The 27,937-nt window shown below is 38.9% G+C and overlaps 1 protein-coding gene across 2 annotated transcripts in view; it reads left to right on the forward strand.

The window, feature by feature from the left end:
• Positions 1-27,203, forward strand: part of FAM171A1 (family with sequence similarity 171 member A1) — an 87,106-nt gene extending 59,903 nt beyond the window's left edge. For both annotated transcript variants that reach the window (XM_059484463.1, XM_059484456.1), the window contains 5 exons: positions 1,072-1,230; positions 6,014-6,190; positions 19,779-19,895; positions 22,373-22,487; positions 23,114-27,203. In XM_059484463.1, coding sequence (XP_059340446.1) covers positions 1,072-1,230; positions 6,014-6,190; positions 19,779-19,895; positions 22,373-22,487; positions 23,114-24,818 — 2,273 coding nt within the window. In that variant the 3' untranslated portion in view covers positions 24,819-27,203. The remainder of the gene's footprint in view (positions 1-1,071; positions 1,231-6,013; positions 6,191-19,778; positions 19,896-22,372; positions 22,488-23,113) is intronic.
• The last annotated feature ends 734 nt before the right edge of the window (positions 27,204-27,937 follow it).

The following is a 27,937-nucleotide window of genomic DNA, read 5'->3' on the forward strand; positions in this document are numbered from 1 at the left end:
TGGGGGAAAAGATGCAAAATTGTTTTGAGTTGACATGTTTGAATCACATAGTCCAATGTGAATTACGAAGAAAACTGCTTGCCTCTTGATTTTGTGCTGTGTGGGAAGTGTTCTGTGTGTATTCAAAATGAGCTCTGGAGAATACAATAGCTTTTGATTTAAAAATTAATTTGCATATTGTGCACACAAACTTGCAGATGGAGTCTTGCTGTGTGTTGCTAAACAGTATTAATGGTGAGTATCCTTTGAAAAAGACTATTGACTTTATAAGCTGGGATTTAAATGAGACATGAAATGCCATAGTACATGAAACAGTCTTAAATCACGTTGCAGCAAAGACCCTTCAATTAACACCTAGGGAGCTTGAAAGAAATGCTAACACTGTACAGAGCAGAGAAAAAGAGAGAAATCTTACATGCCAAGTAATCTGGTTCTATTTAGATGTGTTCTTTGCATATGGGAAAATATGGAAAATCTTTTCACCCAAGGTTTGTCAAGTGAATCTTTTCATTCAGTGATTTCAGTATTGACCAGTCTCAGTTCTAGAGTTAGTTTTCATGGCCAAAGCTTTACAGAAGTTACATAACTTAACTGAGACTACAGGTAGAACTGTCTCTTAGAAAATAATTTTGAAAAGTATAAACTACTTTTATCTTGCTATTTCAGGGAAAAGAAAATTTGAACAAATATGGTGAGCTGGATGCTTTCCTAAGCTTTTGCATACCCTACATCTGAACTTACTTTTAATTTCTTTTAACTTACTTTTAATTTAATTTATACTAATTAAAAGAGGCATGCAATGGGAGTGGCGGAGGAACAACATTGCCAGAAAAGCTTCTGACAGTAGGTGCCTCCACAATTTTGCTCTGGAATACCTGTGGAGAAATAATGGCAACTGCAAAATAAATGTGAAAGTACTGTTTTTCCATTTTCCATAATAGCCTTCCGATGTCTCTGTCCTTCTCAAGCTACTGAAATTTATAATGAAAAAAATGTAAAATTGCTTCCATGAATATGAACACCTAAACATTCTTCCCACCTTGGATATAAAGTAATTTTTAATATTTTTAGGTGCCCGGACTCAGCCACAAGTTCACTTTCAGAGAAGATCTGTGAAATTGCCAGAGAACACTAGCTACAGTGATTTGACAGCGTATCTGACTGCAGCCAGTTCACCCTGGGAAGTGGACAGTTTCCCTTATTTGCAGGGATTAGATGGAAATGGAACAGGTAACTCACTACTTTGCTTTTGCTCTGATTTCATATTGGTCCAGGGCTTGACTTTTGATCCTATCATTTTTTCCATTCCCCATTCCAGCAAACATTCTTTCAAATTTGGGTGACATGACATTTTTAACTGCCCTACCACTATGCTGTTCTAATGAGCAAGAGGGCAAGGTCTCCTACCCCTTAAATGGGGCCACTTAATAGCAAAGATGAAAACTCCTTGGCCTTGGGAGATCAGAGAAGTTGGTCACACTTTTAGTTCAGAGCTGAGTGTCCAAATTCACTGCATGTGCACATAAAAGAGGGAAATTAATGTGAAGGAACAAGAGAGAATTTAACCTGAAGATGCAATAAAATTCTTAATCTTTTTTTCTAAAAATAAATAAAATTCCTACATATCAAGAATTTAATACTGTGTTGTTTCAATGGCTTTGTGGATACTTTTGAATGTAGCCAAAATGTGCAAATTCGTCTAGCACCAAAGAGAAGACAATGAATATTCATAGCAGAAACACAATCACTGTTAAATTCAAAGTTGTAATACATTTTTATGACTGCAACTGCCTGCTAGTTTTTTCCAATTTTCATTCAGTCTTCAGTGAAATAATTGGTGTTTCATAGGAAAGAAAAGAATAGCAGAAAAAGAGCAGGAGCCTTCAAATTCTTAAAAGGCTGGTGTGAAAAGGAGAGTAATTTATTTTCTGTGCCTGTAATGGGTTAGAAAGATATCAGTGGCCATGCAGGGTAGCAAGAGAGATTCAGACCAGTGATTAGGAGAACTTTGCTATGGTGAGGATAGTTTAAGCTGTAGAATTACTTGTTTGAGGTGCTGGACAGAGTTAGACAGTCACCTGTGAGGATGGCAGAGGCATAGCTGAGCCTGCTTTGAAGCAGCCTGAATATCCCCTTGAGGTCTCTCCCTGCTGTTTCTCAGGATGCATTTACTTGTGATGTGTTGATCTAAGTGACTTTGAATGCTAGGTCATGTGTGTAAACGGTAGCTTGCTGGCTCCCCCCCTCCTCCCTTTGTACAAATCTGCACATCTCCTTTTCTATTACAACAAGAAATGTGTCTGCAACCTTACTCCAATCCTTCTGTCTGCTCCAGTGAGTACATCTTATCCTATCTCATTCTACCTCCTTGTCATTTTCCTATTCTCATCTTCAACCTTCAGTTTTATCTGACTTTTCATACTCAGACATGATCAAAACCTCTTTATCTTTTTTAAAATTAAGGAATGCATTTGATCTCCCTCATTTGTCTACTTCCTCATCTCCTTTCTTTTTATCTGTAAACCAACTGAACAAACTGCTGGCAATGTGTGTGAGATTCCTCTTTCCTAAGTACTCAGCAACCCAACTTCCCATTCTTGCATTTATTTAGTGATCACAGGTCTTGCCAAGGCTTCAGATGATCCCATCTCATGGGAACTGCACAAGCAGGGTATTGTCTTTCTCCTGTTTTACCTCCTAGCCCCCTATAAAGCAGATTAATGCAGCCTTAGGTTTTAGTCTTCTGTATTCTTGCATAAACATAAACATAAACTTTTCTGCTTGAGCACAGGGACCCTGGATTTGATTTTTAGTTTTCAGGTAAAACTGTGATGTAAAAGGCCAAAATGTCTGGCAAAGAAATGATTAAGAGACTGAGAAGAGCCTTGTTTTCTGAATACTGTGGTATTCAATGTGGTGTAAAACAGACTGCAAATACAATGGATTTTATTATGCAGTATAGTAGAAGTGAAATGTCCTCTGTCACTAGTAGAAGCCTCTCCTGATGTGGAAACATGAGACTTTAAAATCCTGAAATTGAATTGACATCCCTTTCTACATCTGCAAGTGACTTAGTGAAGACTTGGCCTGGAAAACTTTTGAAAGCATAAAAAATGAGGTCAACACCTGCTGGAGATTTTTTTAATATTTTTGTTGTCAAGAGAAAAAGAATATTTACAAATTTTAGAATTCTAAAAAACTTAGCATTGATTTGCATGGGAAATATTGGAATTCTGCAGAATACTGTCTCTTCCCTCTCTCCCTCTTCTCTTTCCCCACAATTACTTATCTGTTTTTCCACAGTTTATTTACATGTCTGTAGCATTTTGGTGAGGTCCTTCCATTTAGGTCCCTCAGTATTTGTCCAGAGTGGCTTTTATAGTAGTTTTAGCTAAAACCTTTTCTCTATGAGTTCAGCATTTTTCATAAAATCCCAACTGGGTGTTGAATTAGTAATACAGAGCAGTGAAAATTCATTGCATGAATCAGCATGTTGTAAACATAAAAATTGGAAGAATTTCACTGCAAGTAGTGACAAGCCTGAATAGGTTAGGTTATTGTTCATATTAATCACCAGTTAAAAAGCAGGTGATTGGGTTAACCCAACTAAACAAAACTTTCCATCATCTGCCTCAATGGACCAAGCTGGCTGATAACCATTACTCCTCTTGCTTTTTGTGGCTGCTTGTTTCTTTATAATGAGTCATGTCTGAACTGACAGTGAATTATATCTGATTCTTTTTAAAGCTCTTTACAGGTCACCAGATGTCAAAAATGACAAGAAATAAATGAAAGCTGACATTTATCGAAGTCCATTCCCATTTAATCTGTGTGTGTGCTTATCAGTTTTATAGCATGCAAGAGTTTTATAGGCATTGATTTTAATTTGCCTGCACAACAAAAAAGAGAAACATTTTATCTTTTTAATAAGCATTAACATACTGTACAAAGTGGCAAACTGGAAAATTATTTATTCTTGCTAGAGGTCAGTGAATTTCAGAAATTTCTTCCTCTTCTAATATAAATTGTTCAGTCCAGTGCTCAGCAAAGTATTAATGCATCTTAATTAAAAACTGTGTTTCACCATCTGAATGCTTTTTCTGGGACTGAAAAGTAATTTTTACAGATATATGCTATATCAAGACAGTAATAAAAAAAATTCAAAACTTTCAATATATAAAAAGATGCAAACTATAAAACATTATTTAATCCTTTATATGAATCTAAAATCTGAAGTTATAAAATTTTTCATTTGGAATTTGTATACACAAGAGTATCATCAGGACACAGTACTTGGCAAGGGGAATTTCTCTAATACCAGCCTGAGAACATTAGGGGCCTAAGTCCTGGGGTAAGGCATCAATCTGACAGAAGTTATATAGGTGCATGGCAGAGGCAGTGTAGTGAATGATCAGAAGTAAAGAAACAACTTTTCCCTCACCAATTCCTTCCTCTGTCTTGCTGTTTTGTATTCTAAAGTGTTAAGGGAACATTATTGTTTATCATTGGAGTCTGTATTTACAGATGCATGGGTATGCATCCTAGCTGAATTTTCAAAGCTTGTCTGTTTTTAATCTGCTAGCTCTGTGTCTCTCCTACATGGCCACCTTCAGAGTATCTGCTTTCTCAATACTTTAATCCCTCTGTGAGGTCAACATCTGCCCCTCTGTTCACAGTGAAGGCAGCGTGTGTGTCCCTTGACACCCACCTGGAAATCTGGGCAAAGTCTGCATCAGACTAGATGCTTTCATAAATGAACCACATGCAACATTACTTCTGGTTATTTTCCATTTCTTCAGTTTGGCAGTCTTGCAAAATCCAAGGAATTTAAAATTCAACAAAGTTTTGTCACCTTTTTTCCCCTTCCCTTTATCACTTCCCAACCCATTTCCAGGTGATGTCTTTATTTGGTGAGCTGTTACTCAGAGACATCAAATTTAATAAAGGCCATTCCTCAAGATTTAACCAGAGTTATGAGAAATGATAAAGGTCTGAATGCTTTCCCACCATTCCCTCAAATATACTCATTCCTATTGAACCCTGTTGGCAGGATACCTGAGGAGACCCAAAGGCCATGTGATGGGTGTGAATATGCCCTCACAGCAGTGTGCAGCCTAAGGCACCAGACTTAGCCCCTTGCAAAACTGGAAGCTCCATCTCTTCCAATTTGAACTACTCTTGCTCTTGCTTTGAGCTCCAGATCTCGGTTTTAAAATTCAAGAGGATTTTTTTCACCTGTGTATATATATCTGTGATATTTATCCCTGTCATTGATTCATTTGATTAAATCATTGAAGGATTATAATGCTACTTATAATGTTATAAAGTTTCTAAAAAAGAAGTATGTTGTCATGAAATAACGTTCATTGGCATTCAGTTTAAACATAAAGACTATATGCTAATAATCCATTCAGCATGGTTCTTTTCAGTGAAAGGCCAAAGGAAATGCAACTTGGCATTCTTAAACATGTGACTGATCATTTGTGAGGTGCCACTGGTTATTTTGGTGTTTGTTAGTTAACAATATGGGCATTTGAGGTCACAATAAAGACTTGTATTTTTTTTTTTTTTTTGCCATGAAACTGTGTTACTCATACAGATTTATTTAAGATGAATTAACATGAAAAAATACATGCAGGAGATTTTTACACTGTAGTTTTTTTGTCTTCATGTTTTTTCCAAAATTAGGTGAAAAATAGACCATATACATTTTCCTTCAATTTTGCGCCTTGGGTTTGGTCTTTTTGGCAGGGGGAGGGTTGTTGGTTGGTTGGTTGGCTGGTTGGTTGGTTGGCTGGTTGGTTGGTTGGCTGGTTGGCTGGTTGGTTGGTTGGTTGGTTGGTTGGTTGGTTGGTTGGTTGGTTGGTTTAAAGTCCTTTTGCAAGGCAGGGAGGAAATTGCTGCTCCCATCCCTTGAGAATTACATTGATGCAGTACTGTGGTGTGGAAGCACACGGGTGTCCTTGAGTTCTGTGCCTACTGTAGTGACAGTGTTCATTCACTCTTTTGTCAGGAAACAGCACCAGGTATGACCTCACCCCTGTCACTGCCGTCAGCGTCCACCTCCTGAGCAGCGATGGCAGCCCCGTCCCCGTCAACGGCCCCATCTACGTAACAGTGCCTCTGCCAGCAAACAGCAACCTGAAACACAATGCACACGTTCCAGCATGGAGGTTTGACCAAAAATTTGGTAGGTAGCGTCTCATTGTGGCTCCCTAGATGGCTTTAGTTTTCTGTCTAAAAGAAAAAACAATTTGTGGTATTCACATGCCCTCTGAACAGAGAGAAGCTGTGAGACAAGCAGAGAAAAAGGGAAACACAATTCTTATCTTGCTTGCTGTGCCTGTGTTGTGCTAAAGTAGAATGCAATATGGAGATTGTTTACCCAAAGTGAGGATGTTTTGTTCCCTTGGCCTGTCAGGGCCAAGAAGTGTGTGTGTGTGTCAGACTGTCACAGGACAGTCAGGAGAGAATCAGAGATGAGTGGGGTGTGAGCAGTTGTGAGCAAGAGTGAGTGCAGGGCAGATTCAGTTTAGATACAATGTACATAGTATGGTATAATAAAGTAAAGTTCTTTAGCCATCTGATGGTGGAGTCAGATGCATCTTTCTCTCCCCCCTTTGTCCGAGTTGCCTTTGATTTACAATAACAATTGAGTTTTACTGATCAAGTAATATATGGTATATATGCAAATATACTTAGCATTGTGTGCCAATTTTAACCAAAAGTTTTTGTAAATGTACCGTTTTTCAATTAATAAATATTTTATTTAAAAACTTGAGAGAACTGCATTTCTCCCATAGACTGAGAAGAGAGACATATTCACTACAGCATTGAATTGGAAGTGTGTAGAAATGGAAACTTGCCTTATCTTTGCCAGCAGCCAGCTGTCTGACCTTGGGTCCCCCTCTTGGCTCAGGCTCTGTTTCCTGCCTGCCAGATAGGAAATATAGTACTGACTTCTTTTTAAATCACTGAGATTTTCTAATACTGTCAGGAAAATACATGTAAATTATTTAAATTAATTTTTAAAAAGAAAAACTAATGAAATATTTTGAAAGGACAGAATGACTAATTAATAAAATTTGTACAATGCACTCAAACTTTTGTATTACAAAATAGTGTTTGCCATTGTGAACAAGGGTTTTCCCAGAAATACATGTTTTAGGCTCTTTTTAAAATTTATTTTCTTTATTTTGTTGCTAGCTGGTACACTGTACTGGCCTTCTTTACAGCTTCAGATTTTAAAGGGCAAAGGAGTGCCTAAGTCTTGTCTTGGTGATCCCCCTTCAGTTACTGTACTGTGCCTTCTGAAGAATGTACCAGATGGTTATTAGGAAAAAGGAGAATGGAAGGTGAGAAAGGTAGATGCTGAGACAAAAAGGAGCCAAAAATATGGGTCTGTATGGACAATCAGGGGGGTTTGTCCTGCAGGCAAATGTTTTGAGCCAGCTGATGATCACATCTAGAACAGGCATGAAAGCAGCATGTTGGAGGAAGGGAGGAAGAGAGAGGTGAAGGGAGAAATAATGGTTTTGTCTGTTACCTTCCTCTCTTTGTTGAAAAAAGAGGATGTATTTTCAAACAGCATGCCTGTGAATCTTCTGTCAGAAGTTGCCTGTATTAGAGGGTAAATCAGTGTGTTTTAGTGAAGAGTAAATTTGAATATGATATAAAGTAGAATAGTAGAAAAAGAGTGCAATGAATGGATTTGGCTTTTCCCTTAACTGTGGAAATTACACTTCTCTTGTGCTGACCTGGCAATACATTTCACTACATTTTTCCTGAAATTGAATAATTCTTATGGAAACTGTTTTGTTTTTCCTTGTTAAAAAAAAACAAAGCAGAGAAGATTAAGTTTACTTTCCCCATAAAAAGCAGTCCTTCCCCAGTCCTTCCTGTCAGCTGTGCTAGAGCTGCAGCCTGCCTCATTGCTAGTTACTCATTGAAGGTAAATGGTTCTGATTTTGATTATGTAGCTTTCTCATTTGTGGCCAAATTCCCATGTCCCTGCAGGGAGGCCACGGAAGCTCTCTCTCAGTATGGAATATGGTTTTTAATTTTGCATATAAAGAGTTAGTTACCCTATTGTGTGCAGCATATATATTAGTATAAGCAATATAAGTAGTTAATTAGTGTTGCAGGCTTGAGGCTCCCAATCTTGAGGCAAGTCCAGCCTTGCTTGATTCATGACAAACTACAGGAGCACTTGTGTTATTGGGAGGAGAAGGCATGAGGACTGCTAAACAAAATACATCTTTGTCAGGCCACTTAGCTTCACAAAGCTGTGGAGAGCAAGGTATTGAAGAGGATATGCTCAGGCTCCAGTTCACACTTCAGCTGAAGTAAGCATCTTTCTGTGCAGCCAAAGATGTTGAACAAAGATGCATTTTAAGCCCTGACTGCAGCATGCCAGTTCTATTAGAATTTTGGCCACATCCCAACCAATTTAGAGTAGCTTAATTTAATAAGTAGAGCAGCCACACTGTCTTGTGCAAGCTACTTCAACACCCTAAGCTCTGTCAAACTAGCCATATGTAGCATGAACATGGTGGTATCCTGTCATTCCACATCCCTGTTGTGCTTGGACTGTGAAGGGAGATGGATGGATAATGACTGGGATGGCTCCATACTGGAGAAATCCTTAGCTGGCAGATAAGGATTGTTGTAACCCATCTGCACTGCCAGATCTGTGCCTTGTCAAGACAGGACCTCTAGCTTTATTTTTCTGATTTTGTCTTTCATTTCATGGCTGTTTTTCTCAGTGCTGGTTATGTTTTGGTCTCTCCTTAATAGATTTCCAGTGGCTTAAATTTTCCTGCTTTTATCTGAACAGTGAGTAAATGCCCCAGACAGAAAACTGTGACTCTTACCAGGCACTTACAGCACTTCTCTGTTGTGGGTTAGCTGTACAGGGGACACTTGTTCATGCAAGCCATTGCTTTTGTTTAGGGTCCATGTGGTTGTCATCATTACTACATGGAATACAATTTCTGCTCTAAAAAGCAGAAGTACTTCTTACTTTTAGAGGATGTGGAGAAGTGACAGAAAAACTACAGAGATATTTTAATTCTTAGTATCTCATACGTTTTGCTGAACTCATGATGAACTAATATGAACCCAGAGGCATCTGACTGGAAGTGCAGAGATTTTTGTAGTTTCCACAAAAATGAGGCATATTTGCATCTTATGGCAGCCAAAAATAACTAATGGCTTTTTAGGATGTTTACCATAAACAATCTGTATTTTCATGACCATGCTTTCTATCCTTGGGAGAGAAGCAGGAGAAGCAGCATAGTCTGCTGAAGGCAGAGAGTGGCTCCACTGACACTGATGAAACAAGCAGCCAGAAAACACAGGCTGACATCAAAACAAGGCAATCTGCTGCATCTATTTCATACTGTTCCAAATGAGATTTTTCATTATGAAATAAACCTACTGCCTTGTGTGCACAGCAAGCAAATTAAAGCAATAATACCATTTTGAATAGTTAATAAAATGAAGATCAGCTGTCAATGCCCTGGAGGTGTTTGAGGGTAAGCAAATACACGTAACCTTGCTCTTGTGCTGGTCCACCACCATTTCCTGCAGCATTTCTGAGTGTTGGCAGTAATAAACACAGATGCATTGATGTTACAGAGACATTACATGCTGAAATACAACTTAATCCCTCCATGCTGTGGACATGCCCACATCTTGTGTTTCACACTATCTGGGACAGTGGTTTTATTTCATGGTATGGACTTAAAAGCTTTGGACGTAGAGACAGGGATTCTCATTTCGGTAATCAAGAGTGCTCAGTGGGGTTTTCTGGGGTTTGGAGTTTTTTCCCCCTAACAAGTGCTGTGTTGGATTTCTCAAAATCTGAGGGGGCTGAAAAAATAATTTTGTCTTTATCCATAAACAGATGGTTGGGATCATGACTTCTTCTGTGTATATTTGCCTTGATGTCAGTAGGATTTACAGCAGTATAATTAATCTCTCTATTTTTGGATACGAAATTTGTGTTCAAACCTTCTCTCTAGCCTTGTCCTCTTAAGTCAGAAATACCACAGATCCCAATAGAAATGAAACTTTCTGCCTCCTGTGTCATCTCCAGCTCCCACCAGCTGGACTGAATAACACAGCACTTGCTCAGCTGTATTCTCCTCAGCCCCCATTTAAATGGTTTATGTTTTATGTTAAGGTGTCTGGTTTTCATTGGATTCAGGGAGCAAAACTGTTAAGTCCAGCATTCTCCATTTTAAGTCCTCTGTTTCATTCCATGTGGAATGACAGCATTTTGTTGCACCTAGACCTCTAGATCCACATCTGGAGATGTATGAAGGACTTCAAAATTCTACCAAATATTCCAGTGTGCATAATATGAAAATGAGATTTGTTAATATGATGCAGCTGCTAGTTAATTATTCCCATCTAATAGTAGGAAAATATTTTCAACACTGTTTTCTGTTGTGTGGCAAGGGACTCTGGACTCAGTAGTGGAAGGGTTAATCCTTAGTCCTTTTGTTCATCCTCCTTAAAATATGTTATTTCTGGTGCACTACATGTAAATGAAGTTCAGAATACAGTGTCTCTGTTCGTCCTTCTCCCCAAACACTTCTTGTACATCTTGGACATGACCTTGTTGTCTTTCAATGACTGGTTTCTTTGCAGAGGAGGATGTTTCCCCAGTGCCTGAAATTTCAGCCATGAGTTCATGAAAAGTGATGGCAGAATATGGAGAAAAGTATCTTGGGGAACTCTTTGTAACTTCATAAAAAACAATGCTTTGTGTACTCCCCTCTTCTTGGTTGCTGCTTTCTGACTGCATTTAATGCCATAATAGATTTCTAAATGCATTAAAAAGTCTGGTACTTGTTTTTTCTGGGTAACGTTCTGCTATCAGTGGTAAAATTTGTATTGATTTTTGTGGAACCAGAATTTCCAGATGTTCTTTCCTCAGCAAAATCAAGATAATGTTTTCTGTGCTCAAAAGAAGTCATGAGGATATACTTACGTGTAAGCAGTATTGGTGCCTACTTAAACTTGACTGCAATTTCATAGAGGTGAACTCATGCTTGTTTTTTGTTCATAGTGTTTATAGGGAGAGAGCGACAGCTACTGTCAGGCAGAAAATGTAAGCAGATTACTGTACATCTACTGGTCCAGTTCACTGGGCATTGTTTGCAAATAAGATGATTTATTAAAATCTTGGATTTAAGCTTTCCATGTGGTAGCAGCGATAATCTACCCAAAGAAAATATTGTCTTTTAGTTTAAAAAGAAAACATTTCTTTTTGTTGTGAATTTGATCAATTTCTGACTGCCACCACATTCATAACCCTGTTTGACTGACAAAAAATACTAATTTAACAGAAACATTTGCAGCCTGTCACTTGATCTGACCCTGGGTGTGAGTTTGTGCCTCTGACCTTGGCGAGATGGTCTGCATTTGGAGTGCATGCAGCTGCACACATGGCCTGGGACTTCATACACTTCTCCGTGAGTTGTAGGGGTTTTCTGTGCATGAGAAATGGATGTGCTCAGGAAATCACATTCTCACCCCCAAAGGTTTGAGCTTAGTATAATCAGATCCAGAACACGTGGTTCTAGACCAGATTCAGTGGTGATATGGAGATTAGTTTGCAAAGGTGAGAATCACAGAAGTTAAAGGTTAAGTTATTTCTGTAGTTTAAAAATTCCTTGACTATTTGATTTTCACTTCCTTTTTAATCTCAACTGGATAGCTTAAATTATTCCTAAAGACTGAGTACACTAAAGAATACAGGTTCTTGATTAACTGCTCTCAAAGATTTTCATATTTTGTATGTTGCCATAGAAATGGCAGCTACCAAACCCAGCTTTTTACCATGCACAGTGTCGACATAATAGGTGCAGATACCATTTCAGAGTATCAGACAGAGCTCAGCATTGAAAGGAAAAGAAGCTCTTCCTCTGATGCTTCACAATGTAGCTCACTGAGGTATGTTCTCACTCTCATGATTCCTCTGGAGAGAATCATAGGAGACAGCTGAGCTTATTTATTAGTGTGTATTTTCAAAATGGATGTTGTGGATTACATATATGAAAGGGCATTAATGGATTGTTTAATCCTCTGCCACCTTGTACACCATTTGAGCTGCATTTATAGCAAAGCAGATGGCAGGAAGGTGATGCTTCAGGGAACATTGAAGGAATCACATTGGTGCCAAAGTACAGTGATCTTTGTGCAAATAATCTACTAATATGTAGGCAAGGAAATAAAACTGGAAACAGATCCCTGGCTTCTGGGAGCAGGTTTTAATAATGTAGTGTCATGTAGACAGCCCTATAGCTCCACCTATAGAAGCCATGGCAGGAAAAGGTGGGAAGAGGCAGGCATCAAAGCTTCTGAAATGGAGAAAACACCTTTGTGCTTATGCAACTGCCTCAGTTGAAGAAGACCTGAATTCCCTTGGTGGGAATCCAGGCATGAGTGGGTAGTGCTGGGATGGGGCTGGAGGGGCTGAGGAACTGGGAAGCCCTCCCTCTGCAGCCTTGCAATGTCAGATCAAATCCCAGTGTGCCTCTGCTTCCACTTCAGTTTGAAACATAGAAACTGAATGTGAGTGTGATGTGAGGCTGAAGGAAGGAAAAGGCCTGCAGTGTTTTGTGCATGTGCATTTATTTATTACATGTTCTAATAATTTTGTCAGTAACTGACTGGATATGATTAATAACGTGGTAAAGCAAATTCTAAAGTCAGTATCTTTCATGCATACCAGTAACTAGGGATGGTGGTCCAACAGGCATAACTAAGCTTTTCCTTTTGAAATACAATTATTAACCAGTAATTATGGATGGAAGTCATTTCTTTAATAAGTAATTTCTGTTCTGGCATTCTGGAAGGAAATACTCTGAGGGGACCAAAGCAATGTGAGCAGTTCTGTGTACAATGTGCCCTGCCTTCTGCCCAGATATAATTAAGATTATTAAATAATGAAAACTGGTGTGTTCTTTTGTTAAACACTTGACAGGTGATTTGAGGGGGAAAATGAGAAGAGATGGAAAAACCCACAGAGCTTCTTAGGCACAAACAATAAATTGAATTCGTTGATTTCCTTCCCAAAATCTTCAAGGTAGAATGGTAAAAGCATTTCCCTTTTAGTTAACAAAATAATGGTGGTGCTGCTAGAACAGGAGCAGGATTTAGCCCTGGAAGGGTTGTGTAACAAATTCTGTGGGAGTGGAAGAATAATGAGAGTATTGGGCTCTCAGACCAGGGACGTTTATTTTTTGATGTTGCCTAGCAACCCTGAAAACAAAATTGCAATATTAACTTAAATACTATGAATTTTTAAACCCATGTGTATTGGGGGAAGGTAAGGAGGAGAGTAAGCCCCACCAATATTCAGGAAGGAATTTTCAACTTCCATTTCAGGCTTTTAGCTTTTTAGAAAATGAACAAAAGTAAAACCAAAAATCTCATCCCTCTCAAGTAAAACTTCCCCTCCTGATGCAGATTAGAGGTGATTTTCAGTTGGAAGAAGAAATCTGATAAGCAGCTTTCAACTGGTAGAATGAAAAGCTACAATTTATGTATGTCATAACATGCTTTAGGAAGTTCTTTTCACCAACTTGCCCTTGACTAACTCTTCATAATAACACTGCCATTTGCAGTGTCTAAATCAATTAGTTCTAGAAGCACTTTTAGTATGTTTTGAATATCCTTTGCTGTCCTACACTGTCTGGTAACAACCTTCCTCATTCCTTTTGACACATAGATCTCTGTTTAACCACGAATCTCTGCCTAAGCAGGGCAATCTTAAGAGACATTGTAGACAGCACAAAAGTGATCCATGCTGAAAGAGAAGCACTTCTCATTAAGGAATATTTATTTAAAACATCTATGCTATTAAGCAGTACAGTTAAAAGTACCTTTCTTTTCTTTCCCAAGTGCTTTTTTCCAGGGAAGATCATCTTGTGACTAAAAATAAACTCATATTATATGGGATTATGTTTAATTTGGTTTCTTACTAATTAAATCCTCTTATTTGTCAAAGCTCTTGGATGGAAGTAATTCATGTTGTAAATCACACCGCTTTGGTTTCCTGCTTGAGTGGGATTGGATGATCGTATTGCCAGTTAAAAGAAACAAAATTAAAAGCAAACAGTATTTGATCAATGGAAGAATTTCTACCAAAAGCTCATATGTAAAAGTAATTTATGGAAATAAATCACCATAGCTACCATATATTTAAACACAAGCAATATTTAGGCTTTATGGATGTCCTTGGGGGAGGCTGCTGGCTGCAGCACACCCATCTGACAGTCATTTAATAGAACTATTTTGGTCAGTCATAGAAAGAAAGTACAGTCAGTGTCAGCAGAAGTCCCTGCAGCAGTGGTGATCTGGAAGGCTCTGAGATGGTCAGCTTGGGAAGTTCAACCTGAAGCAAGCAGCATTATGCATCCCCCCAGAGAGCCAGGTTCTGTGCTGGGGTGGCAGCAAGAGAACTCCCCTCGCAGGCAGACCACAGGAGGGGAGGTTGTTCTCCTTCTCCGTGGCTGTAGCAAGAATCCCGTGCACATCTCCCTAGGGCAGAGGGTGCTGTGGGGCACTCCTGCCTCACCAAGGCCAGTGGGAAGTTTGCCATTTGCTGAGCTGGAGCAGCAGGGGATTGTCAGCGTGCACCGTCACACGTGGAAGCCAGACGGGGTCATACAATTCCCTGGATTTCACTACAGAAATCAATTTAAAGTAATAAAGCCTACCTTTAAAATATGGAAGCAATGTCTTACTCAGAGGCATCATGTGTCCATTCGTGCTGCCTGGTTCCAGCAAGCTGACACATGGAATAGTTGATGTCCTTGAAGACAACAGGAATCTCTTTTCTGGGCAAACCAGCCACACCTGCAGTGACCTGCCTGTGCAGGGGGATTGTCTGGAATAGCTGTTCTTCAGTGGCTTCTCTGCAATTGCTGCCACCTGGGCACTCTCCTTGCTGAACGTGCCATTTTTCAGTCTGAATCAGAACTAAACCAAATTAAATTACAAAAAGGTGTTGTTTAATGCTGAATGTGTCTTGAAATAGGGATTTAATGTGCAAACCATTTTTTGTTAAATTTGTTCAGTGGAGGCCCCGTCTGGCCTCCATTAGCACGTCCTAAAAGCTGCCTGAGATAAATGAGTGTGTTCATCACAATCAAAGTTACTGCAAAGTATTATGATGCTTCTCTCTAGCAGAATTTATCTCTCCTGCTCTGCTGAAATCTTTAACTTCTCTGATATTCTTGCAGTCAGATGGATCATTTTTTGATTTGTTTATCTTTAAAGTACTCTGATCTTTATATTCTTTGCTGTGTTCTCTTACCTTGCTTTTAGTTCCATACATGAAAGAGTAATGAGTAGATGCTTCTAAAGCTTTTTAAGAAAGAGTGAAGAATAAATTTGTTAAATTACATCATTTATTCCAAAAAGTCAGTAAGAGGCAATATAATTTTGGTGAGAAAAGCTTTAAGTGTCCAGGTTCTCCCCCTGATGTTGGCTTGAGCCAGAAGACTGCTCCCCTGACTTGAATCTTGGATCAGCGTGTTGGCTCCACTGAGCAGTAAGAGAGGAAAAAGAGGAAGAGAGATGTAAAATTGATCTATAAGCAAGAATGTATCTATATATAGAAGTTTTCCATGAAGCACCAGAAAGTCTTTAAGAATTAATGGTGAATTGGCCCAAATCATGCAGTGCTTACAAACTGTACTGAGCTTGCTGTTTCTGCTCCAAAGAGACATGGACGAGTTTTCTTTGGAACAACCCAGTCTTGAACAAAAGTTATCACTTCCATTACATCCAGCTCTTCTTACTGGTTTGTTTTTGTTTTTTTTAATAATCCTCTATTGTTTTTACTTAACAATTATTACAAATCAAGTATAAATATTAATAAGCAGTGAAAGTCATTGACTTTGCTGACTTGGGTGGGGGAAGTACATGTTGCAGGATATTTGGAAAAATAACAAATTGAATTTTTAGAACACAGCATACAGGGAGGTAAGACCTCTCTTCCCTTCTAAATCCTCCTGCTAAGTTCTGCAGTTGTAATCCTGCCGACAGAAAGAATGAATGCTGCTTGCTCTTCTTCCATTTGCAGGCTACTGCACAGAAATTGATTGGAAAATGGACAAAGGTCTTTACTGACTGCCCCAGTCTCCCCCTTTGCTTACAGCAGTGAGTGTGTGAGGACACAGGGGGTAATGAGCTTCATTTTTAGAACAGGAAAACATCTTGTTTTCCACTCCAAGGAGGACTTTGAGGCAGGATAGGGAATTCATTCTCAAGGCTGCACAGCAATGAACCCTTGGTCACGTAAGGCAGTGTGAAAGGGTGGGAGCACAGCCAGTCACAACCAGGCAAGTGGTTTTGCTCAATAGAAGGTCCAACGTTAGTCACTACAGCAAGGCATTGCATGTAAGGAGCTGCAAGAACTCTGCTTGTTTAGTGATACTTGAAAAGCAACCAGGAAATTAGAACCTATAAAGGATGAAATATGAGAGACCTGAAAATGCTGATGCATTTGCAGAATACTGGAGGTATGTCAGTTCCCTCCAGTAACACCAGGTTGGCTTTCAGCTATTTGATCACAAAAGAAACAATACAGAACTTTGTGTTTTCAGCTGTTTCCACTCAAACCTGTTTTGTTGCTGCTGTTGTAAAGGATGGAGTTCTTTGCTTTCTTCATCCCATGATGTGGGAGAATGCTCTGTTTTGTTAGGGGACTACTGGTAAGAGATGGTGAAACTTTACGAGACAGATTTAGCACTGAAGTGTTGGACAATGAAAATATCAAAAAAGGGCTGACAATGAGATGGTTGTCATGGTTCACAGGAACCCACACTTGGTGTTGCCCTGATGAAGGAACTTGGGGCAGTGCCATTTAAAAGTTATTATTAAATACACCAATTTGTAGGGTATGGTCAACAAAAGTTGCATCTCTTTTGTTTAAAGATGACCAATATTGGATATATCTTTTATGCACTTGAAATATCTTAACTATCCATAACAGAGAGATGGAATTACATTTTTCCTTAATTTATGCAGACCAGCACATTGCCTGGAGTATGTCCAGTGGTTACCAAGAGCAGGTGAACTAAGTGAGCAGCAGACAGGTGTGAAACTTATCTGAGGCTTGTGCAGTAGACTCTTCTTTGCTTCCATCACAAATAAGGGATTCCTGTTGTTGCTCAGGTATGAGCAACCTGAGCTGCTGCTCGTTTGGCAGGACGGCAGCAGAGCTCTGCTCACAGGGATGAGCCTGCAGCCTCTCAGAGCTTCTTGATGGCTGCATGGTGCTGGCTATCTCCAGGGCTGCGCTCCTTGCTGCAGCACCGCGTGGGGAAGGCATGCTGGACTCCAGTTCCCCCTTGTGAGGGGATCCGTAACAGCTCCTGCTCCAGGAGGCAGCTGTAGAAATAGACATGGGAGGTACTAACTTGGCTGAATTACATATGTCTGTGCTCTGCTTGTGTATGAATTTAAAGGACTTGGAGATGATAAGAAAAATGTGGAAAACTTAATGTATTCATCACCCTGGTCCTTCATTTTCTTTTTAATCAGTGCTTTATATCTCTGTTGAAGTTTTATTTCACATTGTTGTGTATTTCAATAGTTGGTGCATATTCTCATCATCCACATCTCACAGAAAAAGAAAAATGACAAGGTTGAAGGTTACAGGTTTTTTTAAACAAATGGCATTTTAGAGAAAATTTGTGACCTATTTTACCTTCAGGGCTATTAGTACGACATCTTCCGTGAAATTGCATGGATAGAGAATCTGAAGGGTTAGTGGCTGTGTTAGTGGAGAAAAATAAATCTACTTTTCCTAGATTTTCCAGAAACTCCACAGAACTGTGGACAATTCCATTCTATTTTTCCTGAAAATGTTTCCCTAAGAGAGGTAAATTAACGACTACATGAAGATGTTCCCCAACAGCAGTTATAAATGCCATGTATGCAAATCTGTGTACACAGATTTTGATCTTTTTAGTACTGTAAATCAAAAATAGTTGTCTTGTTTGACTTTCTTTATGAAATAACAGATTATTGCTACCCTCTACAGACTGGAAATGATACTTGGAAAACTGATAATTACATCAGTAATTCCTTTACCCTAAACAAATTCAGTTTGGTTGCAAATACAGTTGGCATCTGGCAGTAGCAGTCATCTAGATCTAGAAATCCTCTCAATCATGTATTCTTCTAAACCTTTCATTGTATTCAGATGGATTTATTATTAGCCTAAGACGGTGGTCTTACAAAGGAAAAATCAGTAGTAGGGAGGAAATAAATACTCAAAAAAGCCATTCTTATGTGTAGAGGGTTTGCACAAGTGGATAATCTAAGGAACACAGAAGAAATCATCAGGATCTTTAATGTATTATAAAAACAACAAACAGCCACAGCACCTCTTCTGTGTGTTCTGTACTCACTGCTGAGTGTTCAGATGACTGTCATCCAAAATGCTGTTGCATAATCCTAAGTGACATCTAATGAAAAGCACGATTTTGGGAATTACAAGCAGGAGACTTATTTTAAGGAAGGGGAATCACAAGTACATGATGCAACTTTCCTTTCAAGTGAGCGTTTGAAACTGGGTAAGGGAAATAGAGCATTCTTCCCCTTTCAGCACAGAAATAGAGAACTGCACTACAGAAATGCAGAGGGGTTTATTCCTTTTCTGTACACAGATCAGCATCCTGGTAGTGGCCATCAAAATGTGTGAGGCCTTAAGGAGGCCAAGCCCTCTATTATGGCACCCACTGGAGGTGCCAAGCCAGGACTGCAGGTTTGGGAAACACTGCCTGGCACCAGGGGTGGCCTCTCAGTGATTGCTCTTCATGTCAAGGCCAGCAGTTTTGTTCAGAGAGGATGAATACAGGAGCAGTCTAAAAGCCATTCTGGGTATTTATTACATCAGAAACTAAGATGACAGCCCCAGAATCAGGGATCTCAATGAATGACAAAAAGGCATTCAACTGGTTCAGTTGTAAAGGTCTTCATAATCAAACTCTTGGAATAAAAGTAATCTTCATGAAGTAGATTAACTCTCAGCTAGTGCAGATTGTCAACCTGGACTTAAACACATTGCTTTAAATTTTAAGTCTTACTTGTTTTGAAATTCTCATTTCATAATTCTAAAAAAGAAAGTATTTTGTTTCCTTTAAGAAACATGTTTTAAATAACTCATCATCTGTTACCAAACAGTATTCCTGGGGCTATTATACAGATACTGAATGATTACAGAGTTAATCACAGCAATGGTGCAATGTAATTCTGGTCATTGGCAGTAACTAAGCTTGTTTTCTGTAGGAAAGCCATTTTGAGGAAACATTTTCCTCTGTCTTGTAGAAGTTGACAGCCAGGGCTGGTAGAAAGGTGGTGTGTAGAACTCAAGTGTGGTCAGAGAGATGTGATGTCTCTTGAACTACACTTTTTAAGTGGGCTGTCTGCATATAATCAGCTTCAGGAATATCTGTCTTCAAAACAGGGGAACCCAATACAACAATAAATGTTTTCTTTTAACAGGTTTTGAAGATTTACTAGTTTTATTTAATCTTAAATGTTTTGGGTTTAGGTTGCTTTTTTGCTTCTGAGAAAGCCATGGTTGCTCTCAAATGCCAGTGACCAGAAGGCACAACTTGCCACTTCACAGCAACACACACAGTCCCTAGTGCAGATGGATAGGTTTTGTTACTGCTTGATTTTCCTCATTTGCAGAGGAATGTGTGAATATCTGTAACATCTTCCTACAACTTCTGCATTTACAGGGACATGGCTGAAGAGTAGTTTGGGCATTGTACAGCAAGAAGGAAATCAGTTGACTTGGACTTATATTGCACCTCAGCTGGGCTACTGGGTTGCAGCTATGTCACCTACTATCCCAGGTAAGATGGAATTGGATTTTATTGATATTTGCAGTGCTGGGTAATTATTTATTTAAATATATTATTTATATTTTTCAGAATGACCTCATCTGAGATGCCACAGCTTGATCAATAATGGATTATTAGAAAACAGAAATCTGAAAGTAAAGGGCTAAATGTTTTCAGGATTGTGTGGTGCAACCCTGGTGCTCAAAATATTTGTGTCATTTCAATGGGGAACATTTCAAAATGTTCCTGCCTTGATGCATTTGTGTCACCACTGCCTGACAGAGCCATTGCTAGGAAATGATGGGAGTCATAGCATCAGTGTGTTGGTGTTCCAGGACGCAGAAGAACAGGGGCTGGGAAGTTTCTGTACAGAAACTCACAGAGATATGGATTCACCTAAAACCAGCATTATCCTGCGTTAGACACTTACTAAGGGATGGATGGATGGATGGATGGATGGATGGATGGATGGATGGATGGATGGATGGATTTGACACTTTTTTCCTTTTGCACTGAAGATGCCCATTTTGCCCTGAGTTATGCTTTGCATCATCTTGGTGACTTGATTAATTTACACTGTGAATAACTTAGCTTAGAAGTTCTAGGAGGTATTTTAGAGTGGCTTTAGTACAGAGCTGATGGGTTGCTGTCTGCAAACCTCTTGGCATAACTGTAAAAAATTACTTCTGGTTCCTTTTTCTCTGTCTGTAGCTGCCTCAGATTTCTTGGTAGTAACTCTTCAGTCACCAATAATCTGAGATACCTCTGTGAATAAAAGAGCTAATCAGTCAATCATCAATCAAAAAAAAGAAAATAAAAAAAAACCCAACCCAGAACTCCTTACAGATTTCATTAAGTTTTCCAGATGAAAACCTAATCTAGTAGAAATGAAAACATACTTGCCTTGGCTGTGCAAGCTCAATAAAATGAATATAACCAACAAAACCAAACTCTTACATGAGTACAAGTTTTAAAGTCTACTCATACATATCATTAAGTAGTTTCATAATATGTGAGCTTTTTATTTGAGGTTCTATTAAATTATAGATATTAAATGCTGTGCTATTCAGCTGATTCATTGCTGAACAGAATTTAGAGGCAGGTGCAGATTTGAATAGGCTATCATATTAAATTAAATAGAATTTTACAAAATAATTGTTCTTGAAGAAAAAGCAACTGCTCTGAGCCAAACATTTCCCAGTACAGTTCTGTCCCAGACTGCAAGGAAGTTACACTAGTCATGGAATTGTGCTTGTAACTCTGAGGTTACAAGGCCTGTAACTCTTAACAAGAGAACGCTTATTTGTCCTTGTGATTTACCTTGTATGGCAGAGTTGCTACTTGTATTTTACTTTTTCTTCCTTCTAGGGCTAGATCTGAGTTCCTAAAACTTTGTTGCAATGGGAACAACATTTTCATGAAAAATTCAAGTGATTTATCTTGTCTTCTTTTTGCTTAATGTCCTAAAGCAACAGTTAAATGAATTATGCAATGGTAGTGGTGGGACAGAATGCATAGATATTTAGATTTCCCAAATGCAATATAATTTATGTTACTTTTACTGAGTTAATGTATTTTTGCATATTTTATCTCCTAATTGAATCTATTTGATTTCTTACCTAAAAAATGGACAAAAATGATCTTTGTTTTCCTAGCAGTGGCTCTACAGGCTACTCAAGATGCACAGATGAGGCTTTGCAAACTTTATGCCCTAGACCCTCTAAGTTGGCCAAGTTTGCTGTGCTTCACAGTACATGCATGTTAGTCTGCCAGCTGGTGCTGTAGCTCCTTGCCTGCAGATGAAAATGTGGGTCTTTATTTCAAAATCATCATAAGGATTTTACAAACCAACTGGGTCACACATGCATAATTGTGAACAGATGTTGTCCACATGTGTGCATTCCTTTGTGTGTTAGAACATTTGCTAAGTGTTATTTAAACCTGGAGTTACAACACTCCTTCACTAGTGGCCTGGTAATTAAAGCTACTGAAGATGGCCTTGGCTTGGCTTGATCTAGACTTCAGAGCACCAACCCATCTTCCAGAGAATCCTGTACTGCACTGTCTGTACTGTTTGGTGTGAAGAGCCACAGATGTTAAAGAGCAGTTGTTGCCCACAGTGTTGCTTTGTGCATTACAGTGCTGGGAGATGCTGAGATGGATTTTCTCCAGTGGTGAGAGCTTTTTGGCACACAGTGTCAGCATTAGGACCTGGAAAGCAGCATTCACTGATGCATGCTCCCAATGAAACTAACTGCTTTTCCACAGAATGAGCTAGCTGGACTTGCAGTCATGAAGACCAGCACATGCTTTCTCCACAGCTTGCTCCCTGCTCCAGAGATGGTCTGTTCAGTAGGCACCAGGGCAATGAGCAGCACTTGCTTAGCACCCTCATAATAAGGGAAAGTGTCCTTCTCCTTGTTCAACTGTTGCTCCTCTTCCTATTTGCAGATTATTACAGGTCTAAATTCTCTTTTCTGGCCTTCCAGGTCCCGTTGTAACACACGACATTACCAGCTATCACACAATGTTTCTTTTGGCAATTTTAGGAGGGATGGCTCTCATACTTCTAGTCTTGCTGTGTCTGCTTTTGTATTATTGCAGGTAAGATTCACCATCCTGGTTACTTAGTTCATGTTGAAAACACAAGTTTTTTGTGCTTATGAAATTAAAAACTTCTGTATTGAAACATTTTTCCTTTGAGGGACAAAAAAGGCAAGCAAATGCTTGAAAAAGAAAGAAACAGTGAATCAAATTTCCTGTGTTCCTGGTTACATGCAGCATATAAATCCCTGCCTTTGGGAGGATGGTAGTTGAGTGAATCACACACATCTGTACCTGTGTTCTCCATGTAATTTCCTATCAAACATGGGCATAGGTTCAAGGTCTCTCTACCTGTTACGCATTTGCAAATGATCTTTCTGTTGGCGTATTAAAATGAATGTTAAATTATCAGCAAATGCCTACTAATGAGTGATTTTATACTTACCTAGACATTTACTCCAGTTTGTAATTGGTACTTGAGATATTTCCCAAATGACATTAAGTTATTCTTTAATTTTATCTTCCCTGCTGGGATAAGCTTTTAATTTTTAGATTATGTAATAAAGGTTCAATTCCCCTAATACTAACCATTGCTTAAAAATCTTCTGTTAAGACACACTTGCTTCTCTTGTTTCTGTGTACAACATTCATAAATTTTTAACTTCTTTTGTTACTGGCTTTTATAGAAGAAAATGTCTAAGACCACGTCAACATCATAAGAAACTGCAACTTTCGACAGCACTGGACACTTCTAAGAAGGATCAAGCAACCTCAATGTCCCATATAAATTTAATATTTTCACGTCGTGAGTCAGAATTTCCAGGTGGATTGTCTGTTGCTAGCAATGGACACGCTGAAAACTCAGGGGCAAAGGAATTAATCAGTGCTGTCCACATGGAGATGGTATCACCTACTGGAGAAGCAGATATGCATACACCTATGCTCAAACACTCCTTCAGTACTTCCCAGGAGTTTAGCTCCCGAGAGGAATTGCTCTCTGACAAGGAGAAAGACAAGAGCAGAATTTCCTTGGATGACCTGACTCCCAGTGGGTCTCTAAGAAAAGACTACCACAAGTCAGCAGATAGTTTTCCTCTAAAGACAAGAAAATCTACAGAAACAGCTGAAGGCTATGAGTCCCCTATCAAAGAGGAGTATAGGAGAAGTTACAATGCTATGCTGTCTCAGCCTTTATTTGAAAAGCAAGAGAGAGAAGTTCAAGTATCTATGAACCATATTGCTACTGGAAGTAAGTACAATATTCAGGAACAAATATACCCCACACCTTCAGCCCCTGAAAAAGAGCTGCTGGACTGCAGACCTACTGATTGTATGATGTCTCGTTCAGTTGATCACCTTGAAAGACCTACGTCTTTCCCTCGACCAGGTCAGTTAATCTGCTGCAATTCTGTCGACCAAGTCAATGACAGTGTTTACAGAAAGGTTTTGCCTGCACTGGTCATCCCAGGTCATTACATGAAGCTGCCTGGAGAACACCCTTTTGTTAGCCAGCCCCTGGTTGTCCCAGCTGACCAGCAGATTGATATAGAAAGACTTCAGGCTGAGCTTCCTAACCCTCACGCACGGCTCTTCCCACACCCTGCCCAGCAGCTGCAGCCCCAGCAGTTGACATCCCAAGCAATATCTCAGCAACATTTGCAAGATGCAGGTGCAGCTGAGTGGAGTCAGCAAAACGCTTCCATGTCTGAATCTATTTCCATTCCTGCCTCTCTTAACGATGCATCCCTGGCTCAGATGAATAGCGAAGTGCAGCTTCTTACAGAAAAGGCTTTGATGGAATTGGGAGGTGGGAAGCCATTGCCTCACCCTCGAGCATGGTTTGTTTCTCTAGACGGGCGTTCCAATGCTCACGTTAGACATTCATACATTGATCTCCAAAGAGCTGGTAGGAACGGGAGCAACGACGCCAGTCTGGACTCCGGTGTTGACATGAATGAACCGAAATCTGCCCGAAAGGGAAGAGGAGATCATCTGTCTGCACCTCAGAGTCACCCCCCAGTGCAGGAGCACCAGCAGAGAGAGCGGAAGGTTTCAGACAGCACAGCTTACACGCAGCTCGTGTACTTGGATGACATGGACCAAAGTGGCAGCGAGTGTGGAACAGCCATTTGTAGCCCCGAGGACAATGCTCTCCGGTGCCTCCTGGAAGGCACCAGTAAGAGAAGTGGTGTGCAGCTGCCCAGCCTGCAGGAGGAAACCAGAACTGTGGATACCAAACCAGAGCCATTAACTAGTCCTGAACATGGAACATCCGTTCAAGATGATGATGATGAAGATGAGGAGGATGAGGAAGATGACCAAGGGGAAGATAAGAAGAGTCCTTGGCAGAAACGAGAGGAAAGACCACTAATGACTTTCAATCTAAAATGAGCTATTGTGAAAATCCACCCTTCAGTGGAGTATAAAATTGCCAAATATCCTTTCTGTGGAAGTGCTTGATATTTTTTTCTTTTTTTCTTCTTTTTTTTTTTTTTATATTGTGGAGAGAAAAGAGAAAAACAAACTGTGGTGAGCAACATTTGAAAGAACTTTAATGCATTACTGTGTAAATGTTAGAAAAGAATTAAAATCATTCCTCTGATTTAACAGCTGCCTCCAGTGAGATAGCTGAACAAAGAGTGTGATTGTTATTCCATATACTTGATATTGGTCATCCAGGATGTTGAAAATACTGACAAATTGTTTTGGTTGGTTTATGACCTCAATCTCCTTATGAATGGGAGCTGGTAAAGCTTTTGTTTTGTAGGCCAATTTTATGTTGATAATGCTACTGAAAGTATCTTAAAAACAGGAGTTTGACACATGGTGTCCAAAATTGTGCATTATCTCAATGAAAGGCTATGCATTGCTGCTTTTAGTAATATTTTGCTTATACTATGCTTTTCTTAATTTTACAAGTTGGTTGTAAACACATTATGTCCTTTATTATAAACTACTCAGCAATTTATTTTAATGTACAACTGCAGGAAACTTGAGTAGCATCCCTTAGCATTGAAGCCTTTTTATGAAACCAAACTGAACTTTGTGTCGACTAAGATTCCTCCAATTCTGGTACCATTTTCTCAAAGTGCCTTTTTTACAGTAACAATGAACAGTCCCTTCTTTTGCTAAGTCCTTTTAATTGACCCCATTTGAGATTTTATAAACTTCTGAACTTCTACCTTTTATTTTAAGCTGCATGCCAAGAGTCCCATTTTGTGCTGAGCATTTCTCATTTCAATACAGTGTATTCTGTAGCTATCATGTATATTGTGGATTCTGTTTAGCCAGGATAGACTTAGAAGACATTTTAAAGGGCCCAGAGTAGCCAAGAAGATAGTTTCAGTGACTGTATATATTGTTAGTTTCCTCTGGAATCCCATGAGCTAATCATGCTCATATAAAATGGACTATCGACCGAGCAAGTGGACTGAATGTGTCTAAAAAAATAGGGGAAAAAACAAATGTACTATCCAAAAGTGCCAGAATTACTCTTCTGTGCTTTTTTCCATACAGAGCTGCTTGGTTTTCCAAAAGTTATAATTGAAAATAAACTGCAAAAAGTATCTTTGTGGATTTTTTTCCTCTGTTAGTGGTTATCACATTATTTTATGGTATTTAAAAAGAAAAATACTTTGGTTTCATTTTTCCTGTGCTCGTGTGACTTACTTTCTTTTGCAGTTCTCATGAGCTTAAGTCAATACTGAAATTTAGACCCCTTTTCAGAAAAGCATCCTCTGTATCTTGGTAAATATGTAATGATTTGCTCAAGTATCACTGAAGATATTGGAAATGAAATCCTGGTATCACCAAAATTTCCTGTCGAGTCACACTTCCCATGGGCCAGTTTCCTTTCTGAGATTGCTGTGGGTACTCACACTTACTGCACTCTTCTTACTTTTTCATGAATTGGGTTCAAAGAAGAGGAAGTATGAGACTTCCACTTTTGTAGAATCCTTTGTATACATTCAGTTTATCATGTTTTGTTCAGTCATTTTTATGCAGATTAGCAGCAGTCATGCTTACTAAAGTTAATACATAATCTCCAAAGTGATTTAAGTGCTATATAGTTCCTATTTAATTTGTAATAATAAGCCCCAACTCACATTCATTGCTTTATTTTTGGTAAATTTCAAGGTTTTCTTAGAGAGTCTTGTAATTTCCATATTACTGTAAGTCTTACTTGGGAACCTGATCTCTAGCCGGGAGTTGAATCCTGACTTCCTAGTTCCCAGGTCAGTGCTCCTTTCCATCCACAAAGCCAGATCACCCTTTGCTTTGGTTCATGTTTGGAAGTGGTATATGTTGTAAAAGGAATCTAAAATATTGTGGAGTGCATTGAATATTGATATCACCGTATTAGCACTAAATTGCATTTTTACTCATTGTGTATGTGGCAGGTCCTTTCCTGTCCTGTTTCGGAATTTTGTACTGACCACCTGTGAATTGGTTTTGGGCTCTGGGTTACTTATTGTCAGTTTGTGCAAGGTCACTGAACAGAAAAATATGACTTTAAGGGCATAGTATTTATCAGATGTTAGTAAGTGCTGGTCATACAATGTCACTTATTAATCAGAATGCTGCATAAGTAAACATTCTGAATAAAATTTCTGCATACTAGAATTATTGTGCTATTTAATTTCCAGTTTTCTGTTGTCTTAAATCTGTCATTTTTTAATTACATTCTTTTTTTCACATTCCTTTGCAAAGTTTCCATCATTGCTATCTTGTAAAGTGAGATTGTTGCTATTAAATTGCGGTGGTTTGTTTCTTTAATTGTGTTGGTTTTATGTTTATTTGATGATTTGTGGTTTTAATACAGCAAATATACTTGAACAAACACCATGTGGGTATGTTTGAAATATTTAAAATAGCATTTTTTAATTGGTTTGATAGTTTAATTTTGCAAAATACATAGTTTATGAAATGTATTTCTCTCTATCCACACCTGGGCCATATGCTAAATGAAGCTAGAAGAGAGTTAATGCAGTTCAGGTAACAGGTTAAGATTAAGATTAGAGTAGGTTATGCCTAATCTAAAAGTCCAGTAAGTTCCATGTTTTAATTTTCAAAACCTTACGGACGCAGATAAATCAGTAAAATACAAAGAAATTTTCTCGCTTGTATATTGCACTTGCACAGTGAAGCATGTACTAATAAAGCTAATAAAACACAGAGAACAAAGTATAACTTGAATAGGTCATGGCATCAGCAGCTCCAAGTCCATGTAGAAGATAACCTAGAAAAGCAATTGTTTTCTTATTTTATGATGGCAGATATTAGTATGGAAAAAATGCAAGTTTGTAATGACAAAGCTTACAAAAATAATGAAAATATGTTTGTCTTAAAAAAATACTAGAAACAAATCTTCAAAGTTCAGGTTCACAGACTTTCTGAAATGTTAGCACTGTTGGGAGTTAATACACTCACTAAGAGTGAATTCGCTTCATGCTTGTCCCTCAGCTCCCACTTTCTTCCTGCTCCAATACTTGCTTCTCAAAGCTTCTTAA

The sequence above is a fragment of the Ammospiza nelsoni genome, chromosome 1 (genome assembly GCF_027579445.1).
Source record: "Ammospiza nelsoni isolate bAmmNel1 chromosome 1, bAmmNel1.pri, whole genome shotgun sequence".
In the NCBI taxonomy this organism is placed as follows: Eukaryota; Metazoa; Chordata; class Aves; order Passeriformes; family Passerellidae; genus Ammospiza; species Ammospiza nelsoni.